General features: G+C 42.5%; 2 protein-coding genes across 3 annotated transcripts; one reads left to right on the top strand and one right to left on the bottom strand.

Moving 5' to 3' along the window:
- Positions 1–4,328: 4,328 nt before the first annotated feature.
- Positions 4,329–6,898, top strand: eevs (2-epi-5-epi-valiolone synthase; the record flags this gene model as incomplete). Its single annotated transcript, XM_084463466.1, has 4 exons — positions 4,329–5,009; positions 5,131–5,373; positions 5,731–5,983; positions 6,807–6,898. The coding sequence occupies 4 exons, from the start codon at positions 4,329–4,331 to the stop codon at positions 6,896–6,898; spliced, it is 1,269 nt and encodes a 422-aa protein (XP_084319592.1).
- A 3,414-nt stretch (positions 6,899–10,312) lies between these two features.
- On the bottom strand, positions 10,313–14,648 carry mitfa (melanocyte inducing transcription factor a; the record flags this gene model as incomplete). 2 transcript variants are annotated; one of them, XM_084464874.1, is made up of 9 exons in its annotated part: positions 10,313–10,720; positions 11,794–11,941; positions 12,233–12,308; positions 12,580–12,636; positions 13,054–13,137; positions 13,610–13,727; positions 13,840–13,935; positions 14,080–14,292; positions 14,616–14,648. In XM_084464874.1, the coding sequence occupies 9 exons, from the start codon at positions 14,646–14,648 to the stop codon at positions 10,313–10,315; spliced, it is 1,233 nt and encodes a 410-aa protein (XP_084321000.1). The 2 variants fall into 2 exon arrangements, with proteins under 2 accessions (XP_084321000.1, XP_084321001.1); XM_084464875.1 differs by having other exon boundaries at positions 14,080–14,286.
- Between the last annotated feature and the right edge of the window lie 7,233 nt (positions 14,649–21,881).

The following is a 21,881-nucleotide window of genomic DNA, read 5'->3' as shown; positions in this document are numbered from 1 at the left end:
TCTTATTCAATTTAATAGTCAAAGCCTTCTAAAACATGATAATATATAGGCCTACATATTTTAAATTATTATAATTATTTATATTTTAAGTCATGAGTTAAGCATCTTCAAGAGTCACTATTTTTTTTGTAAACGAGCATCATCTCGTTGTCTTCAACTAGTTGCATGGTGCGGTTTGTTATTTTCGGCCAAAGTGACAATGTGAGTAAACGCTCACATGTCGAAAGTGATTGTAGCCTATTGTGATTGTTGTGTCGAAACTAAACTAAAGTCACGCAAATTCACGAATCCGAAACGTAAACGTAACTCTCTAAAATAAGGTAGATGTAACGTGCAGTGTATATGAACCCCCTGAACAGGGAGATCATTTCAAGAAGGAGCAAGTGTGTAGTCAATTCACGAAGCCTTTCGTAACTCAAAAAAACAGGTCCATGTCACGTGCAGTAATGAATGCCCTGATGCCCAAACGTGACAATTATTCCCACTCGGGTGGGGAGGTTGAAACACATCTCGAGTACACTGTGGCAGTGGGTTGGGTGAAACTAAACTAAAGACACGTGGTATGTATCAAATATCACCTTGCCTAAGCTTTTGTAACTGTACGAACCCCCTGAATGGGGAGGTCTAAACAACACGTGTCGAAAGTAAATACATTGTGAGTGCGTTGTGTAAAACTTGTGTAACGTGGCATGTATCAAATATCACTTTGCGTAAGTTTTCGTAGCCTAACTCTTAAGTAGGCCTAGGGGGAAATGTCACGTGCCGTATGGGAACAGCTGGGAGGAGATCCAAAATTAAACAAAGGCTCCAGTTGCCACTGGGGCAGTGGACAAACAGCCCCCGCAATGCGCTCACAATTAAAAGGGGCACAGGGAGTAGTGTTTTATTATCTTCAATCAAGACAAATTAGCCATCTAAAACAAAACATAATAGATATATTGATATTTTATAGTATTGTTATTATGTGTTTATTTTTGACGCAATGGGCGATCAGTTAATTACAAGACATAGTCACGTATATTGTTGTTGTTGTTGTTGTGTTTTACCACACATTGTCTATAGATATCATGGCAAGGAATACAACTTGGCTTGTGTGTGTTTCTCAAACGCACACAGAGGATGGTCCTTGTGACGTGACCTTGAATTTGTGAGTTCAAACTGTCCATCTGAAAAGATTATTTACTAAAAGAGTGTTTAGATACTTACTTCGGGAATCAGGCGTATAGGCCTACCGCTATATGATTAAGTCATCTTTCAATATATAGCATTACTATGTTATCCAGTTTGCAGTATCTACACTAGACTATACATGCAAATAGAAACCACAGAATAGGCATATCCCACATCTTCACACAAACAACGTGTGTTGTGTAGGCCTACGTGTATAGAGTAGCCTATAACACTAGCGCAAAGCAGTTTTTCAATGTATCTAAGTAGGCTACGAAACGACGCATTCACATGTCCAATTACAGTCGTTATTTTGTATTTCGTGCACACAATTGAATGATCAGAACTATAATTTTAAAAGCGCTTCAGAAGCATAGTGTCCCTTACCTTTAACCCCTTGCATGGTGCGGTTAATCGGACAAAAGTGACAATTAGTGACGACCACAGGGGTGAAAACTCAAAAACAGTGGGCGCAAGTGAGCGTTGCGTAAAACTAAATGAAAGTCACGTGGCATGTGCTTAGCTTTCGTAACCCCCAAAATCTGAAAAACGGTAAAGTTATTCCTGGATGGCGTTGTCTTGTGACGACCTGTAGAGAAAACGCTCCTCCCAACACACACCCTTGTATAAATACAGCGGCTTTAACGTCTTGTCCATCCTTTGTCAGCTATATATCGATTGATTTACCCTAATATCCAGTAAATTGCCAATTCATCGAAATTATGGGGAAGACTCTTAAATTGGATGATGCAGTCAATGGCAGCAGAGAGTCACAGACAGAGAGAGAGTTCAGTCTACTACGAGTTGAGAATACGTGGAGGTGTAAAATGGGAACATGCTCAAACCACAGCAGAGGCAACTTGTCTGCTGCCAAAATGTGAGTACAACAGTTGGTACACATTGGTATTGATACTGTGCCGTGTCGGCTTCTGTTGATAAGATATAATTAAAAATAATTCGTAAATCAACAGATTTTCATTATTTAATTTTAAATAATTTTAGAGGCATCCTCAGGTAGGCTATTTGACCAAAAACAAAAATCCTTCTGGGATCGCATTGTCAGTCAAACATAAGAAATCTATGTCGAAACCCGTACGAATAGCTAAGGACCGTTTAGTGGACCAGTTATATACACAGACACGAGTGGAGACGTGCACATTGGTTACCATGCATGGCATTAATGGACAAAGTGGAAGACATCAGATGGGAACTGAGCGCACGGATAGTGAATCTGTTCACAGGGAGAGCTAGTGTTGCGCAAGCACATCCTCCTCTCATCCACCGAATGAGCATGGGCATCCCCCCATGAGCAAGGCACTAAATCAACTGGCCCAATGTGGTGTTTCGTGTGTGTGTGTGTGTGTGTGTAACAGTGAGTTTGATAACATGTACTGGAGTGATACCATATTTCACCAGTAGGTGGTGCTCAATGCGAAGCAGTTAAACCGTTGTCGATGCTTTTGCAGGCAGTTTAGTGTGTGTGTGTGTGTGTGTGTGTGTGTGTGTGTGTGTGTGTGTGTGTGTGTGTGTGTGTGTGTGTGTGTGTGTGTGTGTGTGTGTGTGTGTGTGTGTGTGTGTGTGTGTGTGTGTGTGTGTGTGTGGCCTTGATGAGCCCGACTATATTAAATTTTTCTTAAAATAAAAAAAAGCATGACTCCCTATTAGACCGTAACAAGAATCATAAAAAAAAATAAGCAGTTGTTTTATTACAATATTGCAGAGTGGTTCGATTTGTTTCTCTGTGAGGATGTTGTGATTCTGCCTCAGTATAACAGGGGTGTAATAATAATGCACTGCTGCGGATGTTGATGGTTTACTTCTTGGGTTAGCTTAGAGCTGTTACCAGCTTTACAGTATGTGGTCGAACTGGTTTCTGTAGCCAGTGGCGTACTTAGCCCTTTGGGGGCTCCAGGCAAAGCTGACCGGAATTGTAGAAGGGGTGAAGTTGCGTTCGGACAGGATTGTTGTGGTGGGGGGGGGGAGGGTGATGGCGTAGCGAAGTTGCTGTATGGGATGAAGAAAAACTGCCACCAGACTGGAGGGCTTTATTAACAAGATCCCCAAGAAAGGTGACCTTGGAAAGTGTGCCAAATATAGAGGAATCTCACTACTCGCGGTACCAGGGAAGGTGATAAATAGAATAATACCGGATAGAATGAAAGACGTAGTGGACCAATAACTAAGAGACCAACAAGCAGGATTAAGGAAAAATCGGTAATGCGTCGACTGATTGCCACCCTTCGTATAATCATTGAACAAATCTTAGAGTGGAACTCCACGTCCACGTTGTATCAACTTTGTTGACTACGAAAAAACTTTTGATAGCGTGCAACAGAGAGACTGTCTGGAAACTATTGAGAAATCATGGAGTGCCCACTAAACTAGTGAACATGATTAAAAGCAGCTACGAGGGAATGACTTGTAGAGTTATACATGAGGGACAACTCACTAACCAGTTTGCAATCAAGAGGGGGGGAGAGAAGTTGCGGTCGGACAGGATTGTTGACCGTCAATGCATGAGTAATTGGACATCCCGGCGCTGCTATTATGACGGGATTTTTATAAAAACAATATAGATATGGGGAAGAAATATAAGGACGGTACTTTGGGGGCCCCCAACGGCCTCGATCGATGGGGCCTTCTATCGGTCCTGGGGCTCCAGGCAAGTGCCTGGTTTGCCTAACAGTACGGTCCGCCCCTGTCTGTAGCAGTGCTGCTTTAGTAAAGGCTGTCTCAATGCATTTATACATGCCACTAAATTACCTTTTGTTCTGCGGGATCAGTAAGGGAGCCTCACACAAATAGCAGCCTAGGGGCCAATGATCGCCTTAATCTGCCACTGGTGTCAATAACGAGGAATTTTAAATAAATAAGAAGTTCAAGATACTTCCAGATCCTGGATTCACTAAAATACCCCCTGGGAAAGTTAAAACTCTGTAAGCAATCATTTTGATTGCTGTAGAATTGTAGTTAACACCATTTAAAAATTAAACAATCTTTGGATGTGTACAGTAAATGTCATGTACAGGATATACTCGCGGAACGGATTTGTGTTTGCGTATGTACATGTACGTGTGTGGGTGTGTGTGTCTAACAGTCAATTAGTGATCGTGTACTGGGATGATGTTGACAATAGTGTCAGAGACATGGTATAAACATAGATGGTTTTCAATCCCCTCTACTTGAATTCTGTGTCTTGTCATGAAAGCTTTGAGAGCGTGACCGAGAGGGGCAGCAGCTGGACGGTGGTCAGCCCCATCGTGTTCACCTACCGAGTGGTGGAGACCCAGGGTCTGCTGGACCCCGGCAACGACACCCTGCTGCTGGGTCACGTCAGAGACCCGCGGCGGCTGGAGGAGCTGAGGAACAGCCCCGAGCCACTGCGACGGTTCGTGGTCATGGACCAGGCGGTGTACAACCTCTACGGCGCCAAGGTGCGCGACTACTTCGAGGCCCGCCGCGTGGTCTGCACCATCCTACCGCTGCCCACCACGGAGGAGAACAAGTCCATGGAGCTGGTCATGAAGATCCTCGACGAGGTCCATAAGTTCTCGCCGGACCGACGCACCGAGCCCATCATCGCCATCGGCGGCGGCGTGTGTCTGGACGTCGTGGGGCTGGCCGCCTCGCTGTACCGGAGACGCACGCCGTACGTCAGAGTGCCCACCACGCTGCTGTCGTACGTGGACGCCAGCGTGGGCGCCAAGACGGGGGTGAACTTTGCGAGCTGTAAGAACAAGCTGGGCTCCTACGTCCCGCCCGTGGCCACGTTCCTGGACCGCTCCTTCTTCCAGACCATCAGCCGCCGTCAGATCTCCAACGGGCTGGCGGAGATGTTGAAGGTATGGGAGACCAGGAAGCAGACACCTGGAACCATATTTTGTACCAATATCAAAAAACAGTTATCATATCTCTCATCTAGTCCGACCTCCCCAGTATTTCCTTCCCTTTGCTTCCTTCCAGATGGCCTTGATGAAGCACAGAGAGCTGTTTGTGCTGCTGGAGACGCACGGTCCGTTCCTGCTGGATACCAAGTTCCAGTCAGAGGGCAGCGGTAAATACGGAGGCAAACGTGGGAAGGCTGCAGTGAGGTCCAGCCGCATGGCCATCAAGAGCATGCTGGAGGAGCTAGCGCCTAACCTCTGGGAGGACGACCTCAACCGCCTGGTGGACTTCGGCCACCTCATCAGCCCGGAGCTGGAGATGGTAAAGACGCATGTTCATCTCTCTTTCACCTCCACCACAACATCTCAATCTACACCAAGACTACTACAGCCAGTAGACAATGTCAAACATGCTGTTGCTGCGTTGAAATCCTATTGAAACCAGGCTCACGTATGACACACACGATCACGGTTTCTCCGGAGATATATTGCCAATGCTTGCTTGATTGCATAGAAATGCACATCTTCTCGTCTACTCGTTCGGTCAAGCTGCATGTCTTAAGGGTATTTCTTTGCCTTGGTAGAAAGCTCATTGAAACACCTACTTGTGTTTTGTGATGTGTTCGTAGACACACAGCTACTCTACTGTGTATTTAAGGTCCTCTCGTGTCCTCTGTAGGAAGTTCTCCCGACGCTGTTGCACGGCGAGGCGGTGAACATAGACATGTCCTACATGGTGTACGTGTCCAGGGAGCGCGGGCTCTTGTCGGAGGACGACAAGCTGAGGATTATCGGCTGCATGGAGGGCCTGGAGCTCCCTGTGTGGCACCCGGCCCTCACCATGGAGATGGTGAGGAAGTCATTCCAGAACAGGCTCAAGCACTCGGGAGGCCTGGCCAGAATGCCTCTGCCCATTGGCCTGGGTCACGCGGGTGAGTTAAGCAATAGATCACGACAGGCTGTGGTATACGGTCATTATACCACAGTTAAGGGGCGTTGTGGCGACCCCCTTCACTGTGGTATAATGACCGTGATCTATTGCTTTTATAAAACGGTTACGTAAGTATGGCAAAATGAAAGTCATAGACACCCTCAATTTTTTTTAACGAATACAGAAAAGTAGTCCCTCCTGGCTGCCTGCAAAGTGTACAGCGGTTGCTATGCAACACACGGTAGCGTCCTTCAGAGAGAAGGCTAGAGACGGTAGCTCGGTTCACCGGCAATTTAGCCTACTATCGAGTTCACTCACCGTGTGCCTATTGCTTTACAACATTTCCACCCTCTCCAGCAATCAACATGTTTTTTAGGCTTCAGTGAACTATGCTATTGCTTTTATATATAAATAAAACAACAGTTCAAGTTAGGCGCGGAGTGATACTGAACTCTGTAAACTGAACGGGCGTTATAGCTGTGTGTATACGCTCAATATACAACAGTTGGGAACCAATCAGATCGCTTGATTTAAGCCACCCGTTTTATAATAGCAGATATACTATAGATATATATAATGTGCACAAGAGCCCAATGTGCCATCAGAGTATCAGGATGTTGGTGTGTAGTCGACGGATTAGCAAGGAGTTGGAGGGCCCGCTTTGGAAAGTTGTCAAATGAGATTATGTTGGAAGTTGTCAAAATGTAAAGAATATGCGATCTCAAAGAAGACATATTTTAGATTTAAAAGTACACTAAGGCTTTTAAAGAATTGTACTTGTACTTTTGTAATAACCGTCTTTACTTGTTGCTCTCATATTGCAGATATATTTAACGACACGACGGATGAAGTCCTGTGCAAAGCTTTCAAGAAGTGGTGTGATGAGCTGGGTACATCGTCAAAGACTCAAATCTGATTACCTCATCAGTATTTCCCCTAGAATTGTTTTCAGGCCTAAAATGAACGGACGATGCGCGTGTTTTGCGAAGAGAAGACATTAATTGTATTCGAACCAACGTCTATTTTTTATCGTGAATATATCAGTTTAACCATCAGTTTAACCAATCACATTTGGGTATCTCTGTCATAGTCACCTACAAGCCAGTGTTTACTTGTAGTGCGGCACGGGAATATAGGTTGCTTTTGATAGCATGACAGTGTGCAGTTGTATCGCAAGTCTGGCTTTTTGGATACCAAGTTTCTATGAAACGAGTGATAGCCTATTTTAGTTGTTAAACAGGGAAACTAACATCTCCAAAACAGCCCTCATCATAATTCCCCTCATTCACCAGCAGCCATTAGCTTCACTATTTAACACAAAGTAAAACTCTTTGAAGAAGTTTTAAGAGGATTCAAGTTTAATGAATCCTCTAAAGACATAGGATATTATGGTGAAAGGAAGGAGCATAAGCTCGTCTTCACAATTGAAGTTGGTGATTCCGTCAGTCTTTCCATTCGATTATTATAGGAATATAGTGCATCGTGGCTGATATAAAGTTTGTAACATGCGTGTAAACTTTATTGTTCATCAGGCTTGACCTGTGAAAAACATTTAATTTTCACATGCGGGTAGGCCAAGGCGAGGTTGGCTTTCTTTAACGCAAGTTTTGTAGTTTTGGAGCTAAATGTGGGACTCTGTTAGCAATGGCACCGTGTCGAGATAACGCTGCGTCATTTTTATTTCAATCATTTTTTTATTATTAAATTGTTTTTTTTCTTCTTTAAATGCATGTTTGCCCTGGGTTCTTGTTGGCCTGGCGAGCCCACCAGGCCTGTACTATTATAGGGGAAACACTTCTCGAGAATCTAAAGCATTTTGTTGTTTCTGGGTACATACTAAAAGTGGACCACATCAATTTCATAAAAGCAATTCATATATTGTACCATGGAAACGCCTAGCATCAGCATAATGTACTTTTAATAGTACCATAGAATTGTGGCGAACACAGCATGTTTTGTGGTCGCCTTGTCCAAATGCTGCAAGGGATCCGGGGGGGGGGGGGGGGGGGGTCGGCGGAAGCAACACAGCCACCGATGCAGTGGTGGTTGTCCGGGGAAGGATGTGTTCCGTGTCTGTTTGGTGTGTTTAAATAAAGGCCACCCTCGGGGTGATGCGGTATACGGGGCACAAGAGTTGCAAACTGCTTTGTCCCGTTGGTGTCATTCCCGTGCTGCTTTTATCGACGTCAGTTGGATATCACAGCCACCTTACCTTTCCATGAATGGGTAATGTTTAGTGTTTCACAATTTCACGTATTTGCAATAAAGCTACGCATTTGTACTTTCTTCGTTTGCCAAATGTTCCATGTTTTCTGAAGCAAACCTTTTTTTCACGGTATCAGATTATTTTAAATATGAAAGTGAAAAAATGTACCCTGGTTTCTTGAAATACATTGTGCAATATGTCACTTATTTTTAATCTTTCACAAAATGTTCAAGTTCAGCACATGAAATATGTGTACAATTTATTGCCATATTATTGGATGCCCCCTAGAAATTCAAATAAATTTTAACGGAGTATAATAAGGGGATCTATTATAGCCCACTACTAAAAACAACAAATTAAACTTGTTCTTCTAGTAGTAATAAGGCCAACAAAAACACAATGATCAAAGTATTGAGCGTTTGAATGATCAGCAATCATAAATATTAAATCTTTCAAAATAAAGCTATCTACTGTCGTTTTCTTCATGATATAGGATGTCTTATCTATGGTTCAATAGTTCAGTAAAGGACATTAGGAAATGTATACAAATATATATTCTATATTTGCCTTAAGATACATCTTGGATCTGTCCTTTTTTTAAATGTATTAACATACGAGAATCTTACAATATCAAATAGGACTGGTGCATAATAAATAACAATGTATATCACAGAGATTAACAAAAATGTGTTATAAATATTGTACAAAATACATTTTCATTCAAATGTCAAATAATCAACATTATGGTCTATTAATGTCGCTTTAAACCTTTGAAAACCAAAACCCTTTTTCTGGTAAGCGTTTTTGTTTTTATGACACAAACATCCTGGGCCTAAAGCATAACAATTTTAAACAGACGTGGGCATACTTTTTGTAGAATACTTCTTATCACGATGGAACAACTTCAGTTAAAGGTCCAGTGTGCAAAAATTAGTGGCCACTAGTGGTGAGGCTGCAGATTGCAACCAACTAAACCAGACAGGAGGAGCCAAGTCTCAAGCGATGACGTTACTTGATAGATTTATGAATTGTATTTCGTTTTTTAGTGAGTAAATTAAAAAATATAGATCATAACGCCATGGTGTGGAGCATTTCAGATACAATATCGCTGATTAAATGGCTCCTATACAACGAAAAACGCGTTGTCTGCATTGCCGTTTGTCTGTTGTGGGCAACGATAGAGGTGCAACATGGATGCCTCTGTGAAAGACGGCCCGCACCGCACATAGATATAAAGGGCTCAAAAGTAGGTCAAGAAATAATTATATTATTTTCATGGGATTAAATACTAATTAAAACACCTACTTATGAACGTTACATTGCATTTCTGCTATGTCAGATCCAAAAGATGCCTCTAAATCCTACACACTGCACCTTTAATGTTAGTGAACTGAAGCCATGTAGCCTAGTCCACGGAGAAGGCCTGTTGCCACATAGTCTACAAGTCAAACGCAATCCCTTTTGTTTAACCTGGATTTATAAAAGGTGAACCACACATTTATCCAAAGCTTTACACAAGCATCTTGATTGCTTTTGTCACCCTTGCAGCAACTGCATCCACCTGTAATGATTGTTCAGTAACCGCGAAGAAGGAAAGACACAAGCAGATACACCACAACAAAACACTGTCCCAACGTAATGTTGGCTACACAACATTACTCTTAAAATTAAGATTTAAATCCAGCCATAGATAAAATAAAAAATACAAAAAAAAAAAAAAAGTAACCCAAAAGTCTACTGTCTTGCGGACAACGGCTGACCACATTCCGATAGCCACTACTCGGTCGTTTTTGGATACTTTGAAATACTTGGAACCAGTGGCGGAGCCAGCGTTTTTTTTCAAGGGGTGGCAGGGGGGGGGGGGGGGGGCGATCGCGCTTTCATCGGAACATACGGTGAACTGACTAGGGGTGGCACCTGGGGTGGCCAGTCAGGTACCAGGGGTGGCATCCCCTGGCCACCACGTGACTCCGCCACTGCTTGGAACAGTTAATAACACAACACAACATCAGTTCGTAGCAGTCCAGGCGTTGGGTTGGCGTGGAACTCTACAAACGGGAACGCGTTTCCTCCACGTCGCTAATATGTTAAGCGCGTCGAACCACGCGTCGAACTCCACGCTTACTAACAGCCGTTCTCCTTCTCGTCCATGCTGGAGCTGGAGCTGCGGCGGCTGCTGCAGTCGGAGCGGTCCGGGGACCCGGCGGAGGACAGCAGCGTCTCGCTCGGCGCGAGTGACGACGGGCCGTTGTTGGCGTCCTTGGCGTTGGAGGCCGACTTGGAGCTGCGGTAAGGAGGACCTCCGGACTCCGGGTGGACGGGGTCGAAGGAGATGGTGCCGTTGTTCAGGTCCAGCGTGGTGGTGGGCGGCGACATGTCGGGGGCGGAGCTCTGCTGGTAGAGGTCGGAGGGGCACTCGCCCCCCAGCAGGGGCTCCTGTTTGATGGCCCGGGCCATCAGCTCCGAGGTGCACAGGGACGACGGCGACGTCACCACCGCCAGGCCGTGAGCCCGGGCCTGCATTTCCAACTCCTGAAACCAACACGGCAACAACGTTTACATAAGGTCAAGCTGTTGAAAGCCCCTGCACGTTGAAGCGAGTTAAACATGAATCTGAAACCCTCACAGGGACGGTCCAAAACAACCATTAGGCACTATTAAGTCATTTAACACAAGGTTGTATTCAAAATAGGGCTGCTCGATTATGGAAATCATAATCACGATTATTTTGGTCAATATTGAAATCTCGATTATTCAAACGATTATTTTTGAGTTTGAAAACATGATGCATTTATTCATAATTTCTCTCCAAAAAAAAACACTTTGTAAATGAGAACTTTGAAATTTCCCCTTAAAAAATATACACAAAATGGTCAAATAGAAAATAATGTCCAGAAATTGCAGCTGTTCTGCAATTTCTATTAAAAAAAATGTAAAAAAATTTATTAAATCGTTTCAACTCGATTATATTCGTTTGGTGATCGTTTCACTCTGAAATCGAAATCGCGATCAAAATTCGATTAACCGCCCAGCCCTAATTCAAAATATGATTTTCTTTTTTCATATAGGCCTACGGTGACATATTCTGACATATGCTAGCGTTTAGATATATATTTTTTTTAACCCAAAACCCCATCAGCTGTGAGGGCCCCCTGTCCACTAGAACGTAGTTCTTCTTGCAATACTTACAGGCCTCAACGATTTTACTATTGTCTCAATCTGGCGCTTGGTGACATCATATGGAACAAACCGGAGCCAATTAGACGCTGCGGTCTGTGTGTGGTCTAATCCCTCAATTCGGTCCCTATGGTTACTGCTAAGTGAAACATGTAGGCCCGGCTGTGTGTGTGTGTGTGTGTGTGTGTGTGTGTGTGTGTGTGTGTGTGTGTGTGTGTGTGTGTGTGTGTGTGTGTGTGTGTGTGTGTGTGTGTGTGTGTGTGTGTGTGTGTGTGTGTGTGTGTGTGTGTGTGTGTGTGTGTGTGTGTGTGTGTGTGTGTGTGTGTGTGTGTGTGTGTGTGTGTGTGTGTGTGTGTGTGTGTGTGTGTGTGTGTGTGTGTTTAGTTTTTTTCTGTTTTGTTTTGTTTTTCTCCGAGAGTCGAACAGACCTGAATGCGCAGCATCAGGTGGCGGTTGGCGTGCTCCAGCCGCCGCTGCCTCAGCTCCAGCTCTTTGGCTCGCTGCTGCTCCCGCTGCAGCTTACGAATGTAGTCGACTGAGGCTTTGAGAATAGTGCCCTTATTCCAGCGCATGTCCCTGGGGGGGGGGGGGAGAAGAAGGGGAGAATGAAACGGCTCCCTCAGTGTGGGTCAGCTGAGCAGCATGACGACATATATCCGTCCCCCGTTACCGCCACAGGGGGCGCCAGTTAGCCTGGTTTACGCTCGATGGACTTTTAGGTGAGAAGTGTTTCAAAAATAATGAAGTGATTGGATGAATTGGATGATTGACTATAGGGTATACAGACAGACAGACAGACATGCATGCAGACAAGAGAGACAGGCTGGATGACATGTGACACGTTGATTGATTAATATTTATACTCACGGGTCATTTGACTTAGGAATTAACGTTCCCAATTCTTTGATCCTATCGTTGATATTAAAACGTCGCCTGCGTTCAACTGTGGATTTAATTAATTGAAGAACATTATTGTTTCTGTTAAAATGCTAGGTTATAAAATGTCCATATTTTTATGGACATTTTTATTTTAACCCTTAATTTCCTCAGATAAAGTGTCCACGTCAGTGCTAAACTGATGCAATGCAAAAACACTGCTGTGTAAGGTTCCCATTAGACGTATGTAATGGCTGGCCAAACATTTGAAACAATGTGTAAATATGAACTTCAGCCAACATACAAAACAAAACCAGACTTTTTTTTCTCAGACTTACTAAGGTTATGGTTGTCCTTCTTCTGTCTCTCCTTGGCCAGAGCTCGTACCTCAGCCTCTGTGAAATACAAACATACTTAGTTAGTTAGTACTAGTACTATGTACTTACTTAGGGCTCAGAACCACAAATCTTTTGGATCCTAAAATGTATACACCACCATTTACAGGACTCTAGTTCGTGGAACTGTATGTGGTAATAAAGAGATAATGAGAACAACTTATTGTGTGCCCTCTTGTGCCGTTGTCATAACTGTTACTTTGTGGATTAGAGTAGGAAAATATGGAAGACTTTCTTAACTTTCTTAACATCTTAACTGTGTGTTATTTCACTTCAAACCTCTGTGATGCTGGCTCATATTGTGCGCAGGTTGATGCGGAATTGCAAAGGCTTTTTTTTTATTCCAAATTACAATAGCTTTCATACAGTATGAGAAATAAAAACAAACATTTCCTTTATCAAGTGTTCTTTGCTTACCTACTGGATAGCCTTCTTGCCTTTGGTAGTTTTCATACTGGCTGCATGGCCCAGGCTTCTCCAACATGTGCATCATGCCAGGGGCTGGACCAACTATATGGAAAATAACGTGTTTAATATTACTGTATGCATAAAAAAAAAAAAAGATGGGTTAAGTGTTGATTTAAATGGTAAATGGACTGCATTTATATAGCACTTCTTTGTAACCAGTGGTCACCCAAAGTGCTTTACAATATTGCCTGACATTCACCCGTTCATACACACATTCAAACACAGACGACGGAGTCAGCCACGCAAGGTGACAGCCAGCTCTTCGGGAGCAGTTAGGGTGAGGGCGTCTTGCTCAGGGACACCTCGACACTCAGCTTAGGAGGAGCCGGGGATCTAACCAGCAACCTTGCTGTTACCAGCCAACCCCGCTCTACCTCCTGAGCTGTTGGCGCCCCAGAATCACGTGTAAATCCTCATTGTTCCACTTTTAAAATAAAATTGTCATGGGCAAATACATCTTAGGTCTTCACTGTGGACTTTAATTAGTGCAGAGGGGGTATATCACCTGTGTATTCCCTTTTAATGTTGGACATGCTGGAAGAGCATGAGTTGTTGATGCCAAGGCCAGGGGGCGGAATTCCTTGGCTGCTGTACATGTCCAGAAGGTTGGCAGAGACTGGGAGCTATACACACAAACACAATCAATTAAGTATGTATCACAGAAATAGATAGGATAGGATATGTTTGAGGTGTTGCCCAGTGTATTCGAATTAGGTACATCACAGGACAAATTACCGTGTTCAAAATCTGGACTCCAGAATCCATAAGACCTAGGATGTCCTCGTTATAACTCGTCTCCAAGCTAATAATATCGTCAATAACGTCGTCCATCTATAACAAGAATACAAGTCTGTTTAGTTAATGGACTAAGCATTTATGCATATTAAAAAAAAGATGGAACACGATTTTAAAAGAAATGCCGTGTTCAGTGCGTGATTAGTAAAGGAAAGGCCTTGGGTCCAGCGGCAGGTGTACCTCTTTCTCACAGTTTGAACTGAGAGTGAGCAGGGCCATGGGGCTGTTGGGGGCGCTGCTGGCCGGCCCAGGGGGCATGCCTCGTTCCGGGGTTTGGCTGGGACACTGGCTACCCGTTTTTCCACCGAGCGCGGAGGAGAGGTACTGCCTCACCTGTTGCCTCTGGGCCTGCTGGATCTGGTACTTAGTCGGGCTCTCCAGGTGGGACGGCACCTGTCGGAAAAAGTCAGAAGAACTATTGAGGAAAAAGGAGGAAAATTGTTTCAAAGGTGCTTTGTTTGGTCTCGTGGATCGTCCAGCCATTTAGAATCCCTCAGCATCGCTGATCTGATCATCAATGATCAAAAAGGATTGGGAACTCAAGCTCATCCCAATACTGTTATTGCAAACACGTTTAAATCCACATCAGACTATTATATCTGAACTTCAGCAACAACTTCAATGTAGCATAAAAATAAACACTGCGCAACTTGGTCGCTCACTTAAAAAAGTGAAATATAAGACATATTTATTCTATTATCAGCAAACAATCTTACCTGATAATGGTTGTATTCAAGCATCTCCAACATAATTATTGTGTATAATTATTTGTATTTAAATCTTTTAACTTTTTAAAGAACAAATCGCGGAAAATAGTCCTCTTGCGATGTTAGCTGAGTGAGTTGTCAACCTGCCGGCGTGTGCAAATAAGAGTCATTGGTGCTGCTTAATTTATCACAGAGTTAAGGCTCATTAGTTATGCGAGTTATGAGTAGGGAGGAGGATGGTTAAACTCACCCTCCCACTTTTTTTGTCCCAGCCAAACTATGAATTTATGCCTTTATGGAGTTCATTTGACGTCACCGCACCGCACAAAGACCCCTCTCTGCTGCGAGGCCAGCAGCCTGCAAACTGGAGGTCGCTTTAGGCTAACTAACGTTTCATCTTTAGTTATGCTCGTCTAGAATAAAACATTATTTGTCCTGAGAACCATGGTTACAATCAACACCACTGTTTCGACTCGAAAACGGCCCCTGCAGTGATTTAAAATGTTCATGCTGCTAAAATATCTAGTTTTTTGGATGTGTTTTTCAAGTCTTAATCAAGAATCAAACTAAATTAATATGATGCAAGCTTTGCCATGAAACTGAATTTCCTGGCGTGGTAATCATATTCCCGCTATAAAGACATTTTCAAGCACTTATTTAAGCTGTTCCGGGAAATGTAATGTTTCTACAATAGCAGTAACATGTTATTCAAAGGGAAATGAGGCCAAGAATACGTTTTGATTTGTGTGTCTATTAAACGTATATCATATCTACACATAAATAATAGCACCCAAGGGTAGTACATAGTATGTCACTAAACATTGTGTTAAAGGAAGTGCTCTCGGATATTTTCTAATATAAGAGTACTGCTTCATCATCCCCAGAGTCAACACGAAACAGGGGGAAGCAGGATTTAGTTACTATGCAACAAATGGAATAAACTCCCTGAGGATTTAAGACTTGCCCCAACTCTGACAGCTTTCAAAACAAGACTGAAGACTTTTATGTTTGCTTTAGCTTTCTGCTAAATCTTAAATCTACAATGCTTCTATCTATTTTTTGTTTTATTACTAACTTTGCCTTTATTTTCTCACTTTCTAAAATGCTTTTTTATTTTTTTTTAACTTTGCCTTTATTTTCTATCTATTTTACTTTTTTTTACTTATCTATTATTTTCTTTTATTGTATGACAATGTTTATATGTCAAGCACTTTGAGTCTGCCTTGTGTATGAAAAGTGCGTTATAAATAAAGTTGCCTTGCCTTGCCTTCTTAGGCTTGTTGTGCGAAAAAAAATCATGGTTTGCAACATCGTCTACACCACAGGGTCACAGAACATGTTTGCAGGACGTAGGATGCAAACTCCCGTCCATGCTAGTTAAAAAAAACGTGACCCCCGCTATCGACGAGAATCCAAACCCAGCGTTGCCAGACAGAAGCGCTGTAGTCATGCTTTACCAAACATAGGAAATGTCTCTCAAACAAACATGTCTCTCAAACTGAGTACTGTGCTTCTTTCATCTCTCTGAAAAAAAAAAAAAAGATATAAAATGTTTCCTAAACAAATCAATTCGATGAAATACGATTGAACAAAGTTCATGTAATAGTGCAGGACATTGTGTGGCTGGCACTCCGGGAATTATGTGTTCAACATTGTCTAATGTGTAAACAAGACTAATCGGAATTAAATTGAATTAAATCGCTATTGAGCTATTGAGATTAGGCAGCAAATAAGGGTGAATATTAGGGTAAACGTCAAACAGAATACCTCCATTGCGGATTTAATCTGTACCATGTGTGTGTTCCTTGTGTCTGAAACAAAACAAATATACCATCTCATTACCAATGTAGGCCTTTTCTTTTTTTTTGTGTGATTCTTAGTTTCCGTAACCCCACAAACTAAGTTCACTACAGTTCTCTGTCTTGGGCAAAATATCTACTAAACGTGGTAGGCCTGCATCCTGTGACTTTTCAACAGATTGGAAGCAATGCACATCCTGAGATTAAACTAATGTCTGTTAGAATACTGAAACCATTGATTACATTTTTCTGAATTCGACAAATGGAGAACACACATTGAACCGTCCAAAAATGTATTTTCTGATTATTTTCTATGCAAATAAACTCGAAAGTTGTACAACGCACTTAAGAAGCAGCGGTCTTATATTCGAAAAAAGAGTTGAGCATGAGTAGTTGTACAAATCCATCCATGTTCTGCATGATGTCCGAGGCTGCGCTGAGACGTAGCTTTGATCAATAATAATCGCAAAAGGCTAGGAATGTACGGCATGGCAATTTTTCAGACACATTTGCATTTCAGACATCACCCTTGCATTATATTGATTGAGGACTGGTGATGTATATGCTAAGCACACGACTTGATAATGCTTCCATCTAGATGAGAACCTATCAATTGAATTGAATCAATATGATTGAATGCAGCGTATGCTACCTCCGGAGTTGTTCTTGTTAACCCATGTCTGTATCTCCGAGATCTCTCTGTTCCCACCTGTCTATAGGCCTACAGAGATGATAACATCTTTCTCTGCATCGCAATCCCAAATTGACCTGTTTTCAATTTGGGATTTGAAGAGAGATTCAAAATGCGTGTGTGTTAACAGTGCTGTTATAAGCAAGAGGGATTTTTTTTAATCGTGTTTTAGATCATTAAAAATATCTATTGATGTTCCACACTCATAAAAACATCCATAACAAGTGGCTCCTTGTGGAATTCTCAATGATGGCTCATGTGAGGATCCAAAGCTTCCAAGCGGTTCTCGTCATATTCACTCCAACGGCTGCCGTGAACCTCGTGTGACACCGTCACAAACGTAAACACTTTTGCAGACAAGCTGCCCCTCGGCCTGACGGAACCTTCACGGACGAGCCAGAGAATGGATTCGTTGTGCTCATGTACCAGAGTGTTTCTTTGTCTCCCGTACCGCACTGTGGCCTTTTCCTTCAGCTAAACCTGTGGGTTATTTCTTACCAGGGATTTGACTCCTCCCGGATCCCCTCAGCACGACATTAACTAAGGCTTTATTCATGGGGTACTTGTTAAAGGTTACCACCTTTTTTCGGAGCGTAGCACATGTGTTTTCTTCCAAGCCATCCCTTGGGTAAAGATGGTTTCTTTACCCCTTTTTTAGAAATGTAACTTCATGCTACTTAACCACTTCTAAGTCTTTTTTCATCTTTCCCTTCCATGTGCACACTGATGTTACGACAAGCTGCACTTTGATAAAATTAATACACTTATTCAATCCATTGTTTGTAGTGTTTAGCTGTGCCACAAAATAGAGAAACAAATTGATTTCCGTTGATCTGTAGAGGTTACATTTCTCTCAGTCAACTCATCAAGGATTGCAGAGACAATTAAAAGGTACAATATGAAACACAGTAGCTTTATGCAATCATAAAACTACCATGATATGTCATCATGGATTAAGAAAATAAAGTTTGACAGTTTCCAGGCTATGTCAAAAGGTTGTTGCTTCATTCACTCACTTGAAATATGTGTAAGAAATGATACTATACTTACACACTTTTTTATATTATTGTCCCAGACTAATATGAATAATCATTAATCATTTTTCAATAATTTCAAAGATTTATAAAGAGCGAGAATAAATAAAACAATGAGATGCATGTATATCGAAAGTCAAAAGCGACAGGGCCGTATCGGGTTGAAAAATGCGACATAATTAATGTATATGTGTAACTTAACTGTTAAATAAGTTTTAAAATGTGAGCCGTGATAAAGTATGGCAAGGGCAATATAAATGACAAGCAATATGAATTAGTCACATATAGTTTGGAATTCTTGCGACATGCAGTCAAACCACTCCATAGATAAACACTGCAATAATATATTTAAGCAATAGATCACGACAGGCCGTGGTATACGCTCATTATACCACAGTTAAGGGGCGTTGTCCGTCCCGACGCGCAGCGGAGGGGCGGCGACCCCCTTCACTGTGGTATAATTACCGTATATCACTGACTGAAGTGATCTATTGCTTTTATAAAACGGTTACGTAAATATGGCGAAATTAAAGTCATAGACACCCTCAATTTTGAAAAAGCGAGAAAGTCGGAAAAGCATTTTTTTTAACGAATACAGAAAAGTAGTCCCTCCCGGCTGCCGGCAAAGTGTACGGCGGTTGCTATGCAACACACTAGCGTCCTTCAGAGAGAAGGCTAGAGACGGTAGCTTGGTTCGCCGGCAATTTAGCAATTTAGAAGGCTAAATTGCCGGCGACCGTGTGCCTATTGCTTTACAGGCTTTTTTTAGGCTTCAGTGAACTATGCTATCGCTTTTATATATAAATAAACAACAGTTCAAGTTAGGCGCGGAGTGATACTGGACTCTGTAAACTGAACGGGTGTCATAGCTGTGTGTATACGCTCAATATACCACGGTTGGGAACCAATCAGATCGCTTGATTTAGGCCCCCCGTTTTATAAAACTAACTGCCCGTTCAGTTTACAGAGTTCTGTATCACTCCGCGCCTAACTTGAACTGTTGTTTATTTATATATAAAAGCAATAGCATAGTTCACTGAAGCCTAAAAACATGTTGATTGATGGAGAGGGTGGAAATGTTGTAAAGCAATAGGCACGCGGTGAGTGAACTCGATAGTAGGCTAAATTGCCGGCGAACCAAACTACCGTCTCTAGCCTTCTCTCTGAAGGACGCTACAGTGTGTTGCATAGCAACAGCCGTACACTTTGCAGGCAGCCAGGAGGGACTACTTTTTTGTATTTGTTTTAAAAAAAAAATGCTTTTCCGACTCTCTCGCTTTTTCAAAATTGAGGGTGTCTATGACTTTCATTTCGCCCTACTTACGTAACCGTTTTATAAAAGCAATAGATCACTTCAGTCAGTGAAATGTTCTCATTATACCACAGTGAAGGGGGTCGCCGTCTTATTGCTTGAATATACTATAGGGGTAGCCAACGCGGTGCCCGTGGGCCACCAGGGACCATGTGAGTCTCCCGCAGATAGTCATGAGCGCTGTTGTGTTTGATATGTGCCACACCACGCCGTAGCAATATACTAAATGTATCTGGGAAGCCCAACCCTCAGACTCGGGTAATGAACAAATCGCTGCTTAGACGGAGCTTCACCATCCACCCACGCTGTAGCCAGGGGCGTACTTAGTCATTTGGGGGCCCAAGGCAAACCCAGTCATTGGGGCCCTCCACATTCTCGTTCTGCACTATATATATATATATATATATATATATATCGTATACCTCTGCTTCATTTTCTCAACCCGCGCCAACTAGTTTGTTTTGGTACCGTATTCCTGAATCAAGCCTGCACATGCGCAGTAACATGGAATAGTCCATTGCATGAGAAGGGAGGGGGGGGGGGGCAGTCAAAAGATCATGATAGATTAAGCATTTTTAAGAGCACGAATTAAGACAAAAAAAAAATAATTGCTTTAAATCAAAGAAAACTTTATTAATCAGTTTTGTATGAGACGTTTGGGGGCCCCTGGAAATCTCGGGGCCCCAGGCAATTGCCTGTGTTTGCCTAATGGTAGGTACGCCCCTGGCTGTAGCGTTATGCAAATAAGTTCTCAAAAAGCTCAACTTCACAGCCAACCGCTGGCCAGACAGAGCTCCACACAGATGTCCACATGAACCGCGCCGCTGCCCCTCTTCTCTCTAAATGGGGGACTTATTTCAGTGATTTCACTGATACAGCGATTATTATGTTGACGATCAAATAGGACACATTATTACCGCGTTAAAATCCCGTTTTGGGTTCACTCGTCTCTTCCACGTTGTGTACAACGCACCGGGTGGTATTGGAGAAGTTTTAGGAGCACAGTGTCAGGCCCACAGAGTCAGAGTACTGGTCATCCCTAACCGCAGGGCATGTCCTAAATATAGCACTAGTACCAATGAAGTCACAATTGTGTTGATGTTCTTTTTGAATCAATAACACTTGCAAAAAAAACATAGCATGTACTGTATGTGGAATTTGGAATTAAAGTTGTTGAATTAATTATGGAAAGTTGTGGAATTAATTATGGATAATAATGGAATATAATTATGGAATTAAAGTTGAACTGTGTAACTTTGTTATTCAGGAAGTTTGTATCAAACAAGTAGCCCTTCGTGTTACTTAATTAAGTACGATTGAGGTAGCTCTCAGCTCTCTACATCTAGTTCCTGAATAGAGTCAAATGTCAAAACCTACATTGATAGTTCCAGATGACAAAGTTTCTAACGTACACAATCTGATCCACTGTAGAGTCCCAACATATAATCACGATTCAGAATCATGATTATCTCTGTGCAGTTAAGATTGACTCTTTAACAAGAAATGTATAAAAACATTAATCTTTATTTAAAAATATATATATATATATATGAATATATACTATTTAAAATAATTTAGATCAATTGCCTTACGTTTTGCTCACTTTAAATGAGAACACTGTCACTATTGGATAGCCGGTGATGGAGTCGGAGTGACTAATTGTTTGGAAGGGTTAGTCCTCTGTTCCCCGGGGTTCCAACGCTCAATGCCTCTGTTCATGAAGGTTAAACAGTTGCTAGGCTTTTCTGTTTTGTGATGCCGAAGACGCCCGAGGCCCCTGGCGTTTCTGTTCATTGGAGATATTCTCTTGACAGTACACCCTGACCTACCTTAACACCACCACACACAAGTGCCAGTGAACCCAAAATCGTTTTTGGTTTTTAATTTGTTAGTATGTATTAAAAATGGAACATCATTGAACATCATCTATTCCATCATCTATGCCATTTTGTCACTTTTACTAAAATAATACCATCATTTATAGAAAACTCTAAAATCCGATATATATATCCATGGAGGCAACCGCACATACAAGTGCCGCAGAACTCTTGTCTGCCTACTAAATCATCATGATGGAGTATTATTATTACCCCGGAGGTAGCCGTCCGTGACACGCGCTCCCCCCCCCGTCAGCAAAGCCAAACTCGTCGTGTTGCCGTTAACCAAAGAAACAAATTCAGTGTGGTTATTGATAAGGGTGCATCAAGGCCCTGTTAGGACCTGTGCCCTGTGTCTCCGTGCTGCTCTACAGTAGTCCGACCGGCCGCCTCATGTACAGCAGGCAGTATCTCAGCGCGAAGCTTCGTCTCGATGCTGCCCGCCCCCCCTGGCTACTTCATGCTCTGCAAGAATGTTCTATCAGTTTTCCTAGAATCGGAAACATGGCTTTAAGACTTTGGGAGGTTTTTACGAACGCGCACTTGCGCATGAGAGGTGTGT

Source organism: Micromesistius poutassou, assembly GCF_964030765.1.
Source record: "Micromesistius poutassou genome assembly, chromosome: 2".
Lineage (NCBI taxonomy): Eukaryota > Metazoa > Chordata > Actinopteri > Gadiformes > Gadidae > Micromesistius > Micromesistius poutassou.
The sequence above is the reverse complement of the archived record's forward strand: the minus strand, read 5'-3'. Positions and strand labels throughout refer to the sequence as shown.